This window comes from Thermobia domestica, chromosome 1, assembly GCF_964235325.1.
Source record: "Thermobia domestica chromosome 1, izTheDome1.hap1.1, whole genome shotgun sequence".
In the NCBI taxonomy this organism is placed as follows: domain Eukaryota; kingdom Metazoa; phylum Arthropoda; class Insecta; order Zygentoma; family Lepismatidae; genus Thermobia; species Thermobia domestica.
This window is the reverse complement of record NC_137454.1, coordinates 107,926,065-107,939,825: the sequence shown is the minus strand read 5'-3', so window position 1 is coordinate 107,939,825 and position 13,761 is coordinate 107,926,065. Positions and strand designations below refer to the sequence as shown.

The 13,761-nt window shown below is 33.9% G+C and overlaps 1 protein-coding gene across 1 annotated transcript; it reads right to left on the bottom strand.

The window, feature by feature from the left end:
* Positions 1-208: 208 nt before the first annotated feature.
* LOC145693153 (uncharacterized) lies at positions 209-9,657 on the bottom strand. Its single transcript, XM_081768935.1, has 3 exons — positions 9,556-9,657; positions 5,082-5,225; positions 209-1,305 (listed from the first exon to the last, which is right to left on the bottom strand). The coding sequence occupies exons 1-3, from the start codon at positions 9,655-9,657 to the stop codon at positions 1,045-1,047; spliced, it is 507 nt and encodes a 168-aa protein (XP_081625061.1). The 3' UTR covers positions 209-1,044.
* Positions 9,658-13,761: the final 4,104 nt, after the last annotated feature.

Genomic DNA, 13,761 nt, shown 5'->3' with positions numbered 1-13,761 from the left:
GTACTTATATGCCAATGTAATTATTTTGTTTTAGTACTTACTGTAGTGCACCCTTTGTAACAGGTTTCGATTACTTAGTTACTCAGTATTTTTTTTTTTTTTTTTTTCGTTATTTGTTTGCACTCTGAAGTGTATAGAAAGTAAATTATCAGTATTTCTTTTCGCCTTGACGTAATCATTAAAATATGAAACTAACTCTTCGCGCGTTTGGCCTACGATTTGTTGTACGATTCACCACTGATCAATTATCATTACATCACATAACGAGAGAGTTATAAAAAGAAACATAATTGGAAATAAATAAGCCTACTTTCTCAAGGAAATTAACAACATAGTTTTATAAAAATTTCAAAATCTTAACTAATATAAAGTACAAATTTTGATATTGTTATTTGTTCATATACGTATATAAAAATTTCTAGAAAAAAAGAGAGAAGCAAATCCACAGAGCATTGCTCTTAACATATTTTGTCACAAATATCTTTTGGTTTAAATTGACAAATGACAATACAATATGTCCTGTATCAAATTACGTTGCCTTTTAACTACAGAAAACTCCATTTAAATTGGCATGTTCATTCTAAAATTATTGGGAAAATGTATTTTACCAGTTGGACCAGCTGCAGAAGATTACCAATAAATTATGTGCACTGCCCTCAGCAGATGTTAGCATATATTCGCGGTAGGATTACGTACAACGAGTCGTATAAAAGGCAGCCTAGTATTCGGATCTCACTTTAATAGAAAGTCCCGTTGCACAAAGTCCTAGCGTAACCTTTGTCATAACGTAACGCAAAAATCATAAATGGACTATGAATATATTCAATATGAACACCGTGATTATAACACTTACCCGAACAAGTTGAGTAATTATACCATTTTTTTAGGAGGTATTTTGAAAAGTCGATTAGCATAATAATAATTCATACTGAGTGAACTGATCTTTAAATATATCAAAGGAAACGAAAACTAGTTTAATTTGCATTGCTTTTTAACTTAATTTCTAAATTGTAATACCTTTGAGATTCACTTCTAAGGATGTCATTACTTCATCAGTTTGTCTATCATTATCACTGCATCACGGTGTCTTCGGTTCTTCTTCTTCTTCTGCTTCAATTCATTGAACTTTTTACTGATTTCATCCCAGACTTTTGCCCAGTTTGTTAGCAGTTGTTCGTAGTATAAAAAAACGAAATTTGTCATATTCTCTAGAGTTGTATCATCACTTAGATCTTCCTTTGGTAAACAGTTTTCTGTTTTTATTTTGTATCGCTTCCTATACAAAGTCTTCACTTCACACAGCAACTGTAGAATAAAAACAGATTTTGTATCCTTAAGGTTTGTTTTGATAAAAAAAAGAAAAAAGAAAAGAAAGAAAGCAAAAAGAAAAAAAGAAAATACAAGTACAGTAAAATGTCGCTGTAATGAACTTAGTATAACGAATCCCTTTCCTTTTCTCTATTGAATGTATGTTAAAACATTTCACTCTAATAAATTTTGAACTTTCAGCACAATTAATGAATATTTTGTCTCTTTCCCTATATTTAACTTTATTTTTTCAAGATATAATTAAAATTCATCCTGTTTTATAAAATATAATATTTTTTATTATATTGTTTTTATTATCCAACTGATATGGTAGCCACTTTTCACACCTATACACGACAGGAGCAATGAAATTAAGCAATAAACGTTATTCCATTAAATTACAAGCTTTGCGTAGCTTTCAATGCAAGAAATAAGAAACCAAGTCAATAGATTTTTCTCTTTTAGAAAATATTAAAAATTAACTATAACTAAATATTAGTCAAGAAAATGGCATATATATTTCAAACATAAAAGTTGAGATCGTTGTGTACCATTGTAAAAATTTGGTGCTGAAAAATTATAGAAGTATTTTCTCGCAATTACTGTACATTATACTACCTCTTGTACAATCAAAAACAATATTAAGTATAGGTTGGAAGTATAAGAAATAATAGCTCCAACCTATACTTACTATTCTTTCTGACTGTATATATTCCGATGTTAAGGTTTTTTTCCCTCTAAATTCATATTGAAGTACTGTATATCCTGCATTGGAGATAACGATAGGCGAGTTCTTGAAAATTAATTTATTTCGTCTCAATAAAATTTCAATATAACAAATTGATTTCGGAGATACCCAAAATTTCGATGTACTGGTACTTCAATCTTTTGGCCCAAATCTTATCTAGTAGATCATCGAGTTACGAACCTTTCTTTTTCGAGACAATTAGGTTTACGAAGAAGGTTTTATGAACTTTTTTTTTTCTCTTCGGCTTACGATCACGGGATACAAACACACACACATGTCTGTACCAACAATTCCACTTGCCTAAAAGTGCTTTTGCTCGTTTTCCGTAATCCTTGTTTATCAACGCTCTGAGTTCAAAAAGTAATTTTTATTCTTTTTTTTCCCACTTTTTGTGTTTTTGTGTAATTAAACTCTATTATTGTTAGCAACATTCTGTACTGAGATACTCTATTCGTTTTCATATTAAACATAAAAATATAAGAAGACATTTGTTCTTTTGATTCAGAAACTTAATGAAAGCACAGTATGAAAATCGATCTTTTTCAGTGTAGTCACTGACTTAGAAAGTCTGGGAAATGTTATCTTACATGGAATGTTTTAACATATTCAATACCATGTAAGTTATATTTAACTTAACGCTATGGTTATAACCAAGAGATTTAATGAAGTAATTACAACAGGACTTGATTCTACGTTCTGTGCGTTGAATGCATTTCATTTCATATGATTAGTTACATAAAAATAAAATTTGACCAAAACAATCACTTATTATAACTAATGTATTATAGTTTCGGCAACATATCATTTCTTCATCAGACACATTATCTGATGTGTCTAGAAAAAATAGACTAGATTAGATGAGGTGAGATGATGATAAATCCCCAAAACTGTCAAAGGGTAAATAATAATAAGTATTTGCTATTTAGTTGGAAAGCAAGAATGAATAGTATTTACCTATGTACGAGATATCAAAAAAGAATATTATGATAAAACGGCCTTGTGTCCATCTTAAACACAAACTAAATACAAGTTTCTTACATAGATGTCTATAATCTTTATTATAAATTAACTAGAAATGTTACAGTTTCGGAAGCATATCACTTCCTTCTTCAGACTACTACTCCAACTGAAATCCAATTTCAGTTGGAGTAGTAGTCTGAAGAAGGAAGTGATATACTTCCGAAACTGTAACATTTCTAGTTAATTTATAATAAAGATTATAGACAGCCTTGTAAGAAAGTTGTATTTAGTTTGTGCAACAAAGAAATGAAATATTTTGACACTGCATGCACTTAATGCACCTTTCGTTTCCAGATGAAAGAAAAGTAAAAGGTAAGTTATTAGTAAGTGTTTCCCCTTGTAGCCTGTTAGCTATGGTCGCCACAGTTGAATGCGAACATCGATGGGAGATCAAACATGAGGAATCCTAACAGTTTTGTACGTGCGTGTATACTTTATGAGTTCAAATAGAAAAAGACGCTAGTAAAACGAGAAGAAAAATATGCCAGGGATTTGCTAAAGAGGAACAATACAACGTTGATTTAACAAATTCAAAAAATGGCGATGAATCTCACTATAACGCACCATAAGCTAAAGATGGCGAAGTACTCGAGGCGCCTTTTGGAACCGATAATCAAACTTATTCAATCATAGTCCAGAGAAAAAATTTAGGAAACTATCAAGTAAGACGATTCATCTCATGTGAGTTGACTGATGCTTAGACAGTGATATAAGAGAATACCTGTGTGTGTTTGTTGTCTCGCCAGAGAATCGGTTTCCGTACAAAGTGATTATATGAGATAGGAAATGGATTCTGTACCGATATCCGAGGACTCTATCATGATTGGTTATCAGCACATGAACCTATCCCCAAACAGACAAAATACTATTGATATAAACAGAACGTCATGTGCGATGGTGGACTGTTCATAGTATCATGCATGATGAACTGCCCTATCTGTCCAGACGAACAATGTAACTGTGTACTCTCAGTAACTGGAACTTGTGCATGAAGAACTGAAAACTGGAGCCATGTACTGAGTCGCAAAGGTATGTTCTGCTTCAGAACAAAGCAAAAGCATTTGTTGCTAAGGTCACCGTTGACACCATTATTTGACTGGATTGAGAAACACTAATATGCCTTGATATTCCCTGGACACTGCACCTTCCGATTACTATTCATTTCATTCGAGGTTAGAAAACTATCTGCAAGAATGATTTCCAAACTCTTGACGCGACAACCCATCCAATGGACAATTCCTTTGGTTCATATTCTGCTAAGATATACCATCGTTGGATCCATAATATACCCGGAAGTTGGAGACCAGTATTATTGCTGACTAGGTCTATTTCTGATTTTAGATATTTTTTGCTTCGTGTTAATGGCATTTTGTGTGTAGAGTTAAAACCTGATACAACTTTTCTGGGCGATTCTTAACACTTTGTAATGAAAATGCACTAATTTCTGCATTTCTTCCTGGAAAACCACAGCTCGGTATCAAGTCATTTAAAATAATCACTAAATTTTTCAACAACTTTCCAATTTTTTAAAACCAAAATTAGAAATCACTTGATATTTTTTTTATCATATGACCCAAAATTAAAGGAGTTGTGAAGTTTTGAAATTTTCAAACGGCCTCCATTTTCAAACAGTATGACTGATCGGATTCGATATTTATAATATGAATGAACTGACCAAATTTGGTTTTAATCTATTCGCTTTTAAGGAAGTTACTGTATCCACTATATACAACAAATGGATTCTACTATTACAAAAATAGATGGATATTTGAGATCTCCGCAATAGGTATATTAAAAATGCCACACAAGCTTATTACAGACTAGAAATCATAAGGGGGTCGCTAGCAATAGGATGTGATGAGATGGGGGTCGTGATAAGAAGTTCGATGAGAACCATTGATCTATTCAATACTTTGATTGAAAAAATATAAGAGAATTTAGAGAATTGAAAAGAATTTAAGTCACAAATCTCCGAATGGAGAGGCAACATATGTTTTCTGTTTACCTTTCTTAAATAAGTGGTCGTTGTATTTAGCTCTATTGCTCTCTCTGTGCCTTCATTCCGCTTCTTAGTCTCCTTGGATATTTTGTAAATAGCTACCAAGTAGATCTTTACACTTTCAAGAAAATCCTTCGCAGTACTTTTTACCTTTAAAAAACGAGAAAGAAATAACGAAATGTATTAATTGCAAAAATAGAATATTTGTCAAATTCACCATTGCATTCAAAGTGTACACAGAGGCGAAATGTAAAATCTTAGTAATATATATAATTATAAATATTATCCAGAAAGCATATTTAAAAAAAGTTCATATAAGAAACATCTAGTTGCAGATACACACGTTGCAATTTACTGCGAACCAGTACCTTCTTTTCAAATTAAATTTTGTCCGACTCCATCTGAATTATAACAAAATGTAAGAAAGGAAACCGTCTCCAAACATGATGTTTTCAATCTAAAGTGAAGGATTTTTTTTATAATCGAACGAGCTGTTTGGGCTGTACACTCTTTACTTGCCCAATGTTAAATGTAAATGCAACGTTGCCATTTACCTGGACCCAGAACATAAGTGAATGAAGTTACTGTCTTTTACGCTAACATGTCAATGGCCAACCCCCATTTCAGACAGTAGCTTCATTCACTTATATTGTGGATCCAGGTAAATGGCAACGTTTCATTTCCATTTAATATTAGGCAGGTAAAGAGTGTACAGCCCAAACGGTTCGTTCAATTTAAAAAAATCCTTCACTTCATATCGTAAACATCATATTTGGAGACGGTCCCCTCTTACATTTTGTTGTAACTCTGATAATAACAGAGTTACCCTATGTCAGGGGACTTTTGAGACACCCTGTGTATATGGATAACGTTAAACATTATTTAACACATGAGTTATAAAGGGAAAGGAAGGTAAAACATAGAAACACATTTACATATATTTAAAAAATATATAAAAAAGAAAAGAAAGATAATTCACAATGATAACATCTCAATATCTCTCCATTGTTATCGTGTGTCAATACCAAATATAATTGTGCTATAAAAGTGGGGATCCTTACCTATATTCTAATCAACTAACGAGTGCTTTCTTCTCATGTGCAACCGCATGGGCGTGCCAGCCGGGGGGGATGAGGGGGACGCGTCCCCCCAGAAATTTTCTAGGAGGGGATTGTCCCCTCCAGAAAACTATAGCAGGAATTCTTCCCCAAATATCTCGACAAAAATGATGAAATACTGGAATGGGAACGTCGATTGTCAATTAATAACTCCTGGAATTGAAAGGAATTACAGCTTAATTGAAGAAAATTCTGTAACAATTACCAATGTATACAAATGAAGTACAGAACATAGGGACACTGTATTAGCTACGTCGAAAACTACCATAAAACGTGCACACATTCATTTCCAGCTAGGGATGCGCACGAGACGAGTCGAGACAAAATTTTCCTGACAAAATTCTAGTCGAGACACAGCTCTTCCAATAGAAAAATATACTGGTATATTTTTCGAGTCAAGACATCACTTTTGCAACACATTTTCGAGACGAGACAGTCTCAAATCTTGCCTCGTGCGCATCCCTATTATCAGCAAAAAGAAAATTTTGAAATATCTATATATTAAAATGCTACGTTTACATGTTTGTGGCCAAGAAAATTTTATATGTTTGTGGACATTTACATGTTTGTGGCAAATTCTTTTAACAGTGATATCTCGGAAACTACAAACTCTGAAAAAATGCCATTTTCACTGATCGATTGCAAATTTTGTGAAGATTTAGTTCTAACTTAATATTCTTTTTAAATGGACGTTATTTCTTTATTACATTTTTAAGGAGTACACGGATGTATTGAAAATTTAAAAAGTAAAACGTCATATCCTACGAGTTATATATCCCAACACCGCACATTTGTATGCGAGGTTAGTATATATCTCCGTCATTTGTTTCATGCTCAAGTGATAATGAAAAACGAAGCATAACTATTTCTCCAGTGTAAGATGAATCTTTACTGTTTAGAGCGTTTGGCCCAGTGAACACCATATAGCTTATCACTGACATTATAATTAATTGTGTGTGTAATGTGTTTGCTCATTGCATACTGCATGCAAGAAGAAAGAAAACACTGATCATACATGAATTAGAAACTCCAGCCGGAAATAGGCTGAAATCTTACAAACGGTGCAATATATTGAAAAAATAATAGAAAAAATCTCCCCTTTATGATACCCATTGCCAATTTTTATCAAGACGTCCTTCACTTGTGTCTGTAGAGGGACATGTACTGTACAAATGTTGTGAGGAATGACAAGGGGATTCATGCTCATATGTGAATGATGCTCTGTGTAGTGATCGCAGGCTGAGTAAGTACCTTTATGAAAATAGTAGATTCTAATTGAAAATACGCAGTTCTTAGTGTCTCTTTTTATATTGAACAGCTACCGCTTTGTGAAAAATTCACAACTTGCTTCCAGGCAAAAATATTTCGAATTCGAATTAGTACTTATCAAAAGTTTCATGCTCAGTTTCAAATATTTCTGCCTTGAGATTTTATCTTTAGTCTTCCACGAAAGGGGTAGCTGGAAGAAAAAATGGCGCTTTCTAAGTATCTAAAAAGATTCCTTTCCCTCTACACTTATAGCATTACAAAGAGAAAAGAGAAAACGTGGAATGATTTTTTTTTTTTTTTTTTTTTATTATACCGACTCTTGCTGTATCGGCTTCCTGTAAAAATACCACCATTATTGCGTCAACCTTGACAATCGATGGAAGACTTACAACACTGTGTTTAGTTTCGGAAATATAACTCAAAACCTGCCTAAAAAGACCTTTTTCTTCGTGTGCGGGTAACGTAGGTCTATTTGCGTGTTCTTTCTAATGTACTGTTGAATTTCGTCAACTGGGCTGTGCGCAAGTGCTCCACTGTTTTTGAAAGGACATGTTTTGCAGCGTATTTTCTCCAACAGTAATGTTATTTAGACAACAGTGTTTACGTGTGTTACTGTGAATATAACGTTGATAAGAAGTTTGTCATCTGTTGTTTCTGTTTAGTGTTTTGTTCTATTTTTTGTAATGGATCAATCTGTCATAAGAAAATGAAAAGAAGACAGCACGTGGGTCAAAGCAGTGCCATTATTGAAGAAAAGAAGAGAAAAATTAATTCCAATGAAAGCGTTGCTGATGGATTACAACCTGAAAGTGACAATGGAAATTCAAATCTCGTATCGGTCACCATCACCATCAATGTCTATAGAAGAAACCTCTCAATCTCCACGTCTAGCAAGTAGTTCAGATTTTCTCCACCCTTCGAAATTTTCAAAGCCCAATTAAACTTTAGTGTTACCTACAAATTTTCCACAACAGTCTCTGAAAGGTCGAACATTGAAATTTGTGCCAACTTGTACGTCGATCCAAACAAAATTAACCTCATTTTCTGTTTCTACTGTATGGATATCTCGAAAAACAATTAAAAAAAAAAAAAAAAAAGAGTTCATGGAAGATTTTGCAACTGGAAGAAGGCTAAAGGGAAATTCCGTATACACGAAACTTCAAAATGCCACAAACTGGCTGTACTGCGCTACATGCAGAGAAAAAATCCAATAGAAAACCAACTAAAGAGACAAATTTTAAATGAACAACTGAAAGCCAGGAAATTCCTGGAAAAAAATGTAATCTCAAGTATACGTTATCTTGCAAGAAAAGGACTAGCATTTAGAGGACATTGACCCCCCGTTCAGGAATTTCTTTAAGTTGTTGAACCTTAGCTCTGAAGATTTTCCACAATTGGAGAGCTGGATAAAGGAAAACACGAAGAGATGTAGTTTCATGTATGTTAAAATCCAGAACGAAATCTTGAAACAATGGGCCAAGAAATTGCTTTTCATGTATGTAACAAAATCAAATCTCAAAACCATCCTCTGTTCTCTATCGTGTATGATGGTTCCCGTGATGTGAATGGTGAAGAACAATTAAGTATTTATGCCAGGTGAGTTGATGAAGATCTCTGTACTCATGAAAGTTTTCTTGTGTTCTACAGTACACAACTACTGGTGAGTTTATAGCTTCAGTTATTCTGAATGAGATGGTGAGACTCCAGCTTCCCATTGCTCAACTCAGAGGATAAGTTTATGATAGCTCTGGAAATACGAGTGGTGCAAACATTAGTGTTCCATCTATTATATGTAAACAGCAACTTCTTGCCTTGTACGTACGTTGTGGAGCTCACAGTACTAATCTTGTGATTAAGGGTGCCTGTAGTGCGTCAGAAGTAGTGACAAACTCTTTGCAATGGGTGCATGAACTAGGAGTACTGTTTTCGCAGTCACTTTCAGTAAGGTCAAGATTTTCTGCTCTGATTGAGGCTAATGCTGGTGGTCTCGTCTCAAACATTGTAAACATTAAACCCTTGTGTCCCACTAGGTAAGGTTGTAGACTCAGTATAATAATGGGAGTTGTTTAACATTATGAAGAAATTCTCTTTACGTTGGAAAAGATGAAGACTGACGGAATTGTCAACACATTTTTAGGATCAGCAGCTGCGCTTTTGAGGCTTTTTGAAAAAGGATCTACATTTCTTGGGCTCATATGGCTAGAGATAGACCCTATTATCAGAGGTTGAAGCTTCTTAACAGGACACTTAAAGACCCAATTTCAGTGTCAAAATGGGAAACAATACAAATCTTAAATAAAATCATGAACTTGAATAATATGCTTAGTCACTGATCATAAGTTCATTGTACTGTCATGAAACCTACAAATCAATCATTGCCCTGGAATCCCCATTAATTTTAATAAATATTGTCAATAGTACCATGAATAGGATTTTTCGTGTCGTTGGAATAGATTCTGTTATCACCATTGATAGTATTTATTTATCCTAAATTGCAGCACTTTAATTCATGTTATGAGACATTTTGAAAATCGGGGGGGGGATACATTGACATCAGCCTTTCTTTAAATTTGGCCCACAATGTTAAGTGAAGAGTACTGTCCCCCCCCAGAAAATTTTTGGTGGGCACGCCTATGGCAACCGAGTTCGATTTCCAATGGATGGGTGTATCTGACTTACCAGTTCGAGTAGTGGTACGAATCCTACTTTAAATAGTAAAGTCCGTCTTAAACGGCTTCGGTGCTTAAAATTTACATTAAACCGCAATCAATTGTATATGAGTTATTTTCTCAAATTAACTTTAGAAACATACTCACCATTTTCTTTATCTTTGTGGTTTGATTGATTTGATGAACTGCATGCTCCGGAAAACAACGGTTTTCGTAAGTTTGCAATGTAAAAGATCCATCTTCTCTCAACTGCAATCATAAATAATAATAATAATAATAATAATAATAATAATAATAATAATAATAATAATAATAATAATAATAATAATAATAATAATAATAATAATAATAATTCCTTAATATGCGATACAGTTTGGAGTTTATAGCACAAATTGGATTTTTTATCGTAATAAGAAATATAATGTTGATATGAATTCGTGATAGTGAAAAAATATGAATGTACATGAAATCTTTACAAACATGGGAGAATGCACTCTAAAATAATAGATAATGAACAATATAAATGTAATTAATTATAATACGATAGTGTTGTTTGTAAATCTTTTTGCTACCCTGGACAACAATAATAAAAATTTAATATATTTTTTAAGCTGAATGCGATAGATTGCTTCACTACTTTAATTACCATGTTCTCATCCTTAAAACATCAATATCCAATTTCTTCATCTGGGTAGTTGTATCACTACTCCTTTCAATACTGCCTGTTCTTCTAGATTAATTACTTTTGTCTTAGAAAATGTCTTTAAAACGTGTGTCATTAACTATTCTTGAAACTTAATCATCTCTGAATAACTATATCGTAATTCAGCTCATATTCAACTTCTCAAATGTCATTTTACATGTATGCAATTCAACTTATCTCTTAGTTTTATCAACATAGGTGTACTTTAAGGTCTCAATTTTTACTATTCTTTACTATTCCTTGTTTCGGAAATTCTGTTTAGTAGAGCGTTAATTGATTATGTGTATTACACTAGAAGAATGTTTTTCCTTTCTTTAATTTTTTGTCTCGTCTGCTAGAGACTTAAAATAACGCTGTGTCCCAGAGCCTCTTTATTTGGAATTGTAAATTACTAATTCTTTCCCAAGATAATATAGGACAATTTTCAAACTCATTCAATTAGCTCATTTATGGAATGAATGCCTGTTTCGACTATGAAAAGGTCAACTCAAATTGTTAGCTAGAAACCAGGGGTTTGGGTACAATAGGTGGACAATGCCTTCTTCAGTTTGAGATATCCATACCAGAGATAGCGTGGGTCTATGAAAATTTGACCCACCACCCATCGTGACCCACGACTTACCGTGACCCATTCTGACCCACCACCTACCGTGACTCACTCCGACCGACCATCCGCCATGAACCACTGTGATTCACTCCGACCCACCACCCTCCATGAACCACTGTGATTCACTCCGACCCACGAAAACTATCGTCATCAACTCTGGCCCATGATCTAGGCCTATGCCCTCCTCTCCACTAACTAAAGAGTTTACACTCAAGGGCGGTCTGGCCCGGGTGGGAATTCCCACCTGGTCCCCTTGAGTAATTATTATTATTATTATTATTATTATTATTATTATTATTATTATTATTATTATTATTATTATTATTATTATTATTATTAATAATAATAATAATGATAATAATAATAATAATTTTCACATGCTATCACTGAAGTAGAACTAATTATATGCGAACAGATATATATGATGGCACCCCTTGATTGGGCCTAAGAGGACCCTCTTCATCGTTAATGGCGCCCCTTTGGGTATGGCCATGGCCAGATGGCCCCTTATAATTTGTTTTATCAAGTGCCTGGTTACGCTCTTCTAAAAGGAAGTCCACAGGTAACAACAGGACTTCAATTTGGGAGGCAAAGTTTAATGGCCTATTTTAAAATGGATGAATCCCAAAGGGCAAAGGGCATAACTGCCATAACGTCATTTTTATTAGGTATGAAGCTGTATGAAGTTACTTAACATCTGATTACGAGGTCCTGAAGAGTAACCGGGGCGCTTCCCAAATTTCCAAAAATACAAGTCCCTTGAGATTATAATCGATTAATGGTATTATTTGCCTGTTTTAATCAGTGGCGGCTGTTCAGATTTTGGAAATCCCAGCAAAATATTTTGAGTCCCCATGACAGGAACGTAATTTCAGTAAATTGAAGAGAAGGCGAAGAAAGAGAGTCTGGAGGTGCCACACATCCGTGGGATTTCAAGGAACAGAGACTGTACTCTGGGGTCTAATCCCCCAGAAACTGTCGGATTTACTGGGGTATCGCACATTTGGCAAGAAGATTCCTTAAACCTCATTCTGCATATTACGGACCGAATCATCATTCTTTAAGATCCGTACTTAGAGCCGTATACTTTTCGACTTGAATAGAGCTTCTCAGTTCTCATGTGTTGCATACTTGCAAGGAGGCATAAATACTTAAAATTGAACGCTTTTGGAATGGTTCGCTCCGCCAGACCACTGTCCGGAGCAATTGTCTTGATATCGTTCCCCTAAGAAAAGGTCCAAGACGGGCTCCCTTTTCTCACAACTATGTGGTTTGATTGCGTTGTGCTTGACACTTTATATAATAAACACAAACCATCAATTATTATAATAGATATCAGTGGATATAAAATGCGAAGCACTGTAGTTTTATTTTCTTTAATAATTGTTTCTTAACTATTAATAATATCGATCATTTTCGATTATTTTTAGTAATCAGCCCACTACCAATTCCCTATAATCTATAGAAAGTGCTCCCCCTCCCTTTAAAAGAGAATTTTAAAAAATGATAGGACACCTTCTCCTTCTTTTTAGTAAAGAGTTATCCTGAGTTATCCTGAGTTGAGAAGAGCTCCCTAAGTTGAACGACTCGTGAGATATTAAATTTTTCACAAAAATTCAGACCCCCACTCCCCTCTTAGGATATGTATTATAATGAATGCGATATGAAAACATCCCAGTTGGGATTGAGGCCTAGCTATATACCAAAAGTCATTCATTTGACTTTGCAATTTGGCCTTTATGATCACACACACACACATAGTTACATTCAATATTTTTACGTAATAATTCATATTTTACAGGTGATTCAAAATTTTTTTTTCTAGTAGTTACCTCCTCCAAAAACTCTCAGGCTGCTAAATGGGAAAGACTGCTGCGTGAATATTTATGATTAAAAATTGATTCTCAAAAGTAGTACAGATCAAATCATCTATTTTCTGCTTAGGTAGCATCATTGACATTATACTGAAATATGTTCACTGCCCAAGGATATCAGGATGCCATCTTTTGAAATCTGATAGTGAATATATTTCGTTTTTTAGAAATAAAAAAAAGATGTTATACCACATTAAGGTGTAAATTTTCGCATTACCGAAACTGAACTATAATTAAAATATAATGGTATTATCCACACATATATTTATCAGTGATAACATATGTAGTTTTCAATGAAAGGAATTACTTAGTTTATGTACAAGGGGTGTTCAGTAATTTTTGCACAGATGTTCATAATATTGTTATTACTTACAATATGATGATGAAATATTAGGTGAACATACACTACTTTAATCCTTTGGTTACAAGACCATGTCACTTAGTGT

Bases quoted from the DNA above. Each gene is read 5' to 3' on its own strand.
- LOC145693153 (XM_081768935.1), bottom strand. From the start codon at position 9,657: ATGAGCCCAAGAAATGTAGATCCTTTTTCAAAAAGCCTCAAAAGCGCA. The intron at 5,226-9,555 runs GTAAAGAGAATT...CGTTTTTTAAAG, and splicing joins CAGTCTTCATCTTTTCCAAC to GTAAAAAGTACTGCGAAGGA. The intron at 1,306-5,081 runs GTAAACAGAAAA...TTTATTCTACAG, and splicing joins CGACCACTTATTTAAGAAAG to TTGCTGTGTGAAGTGAAGAC.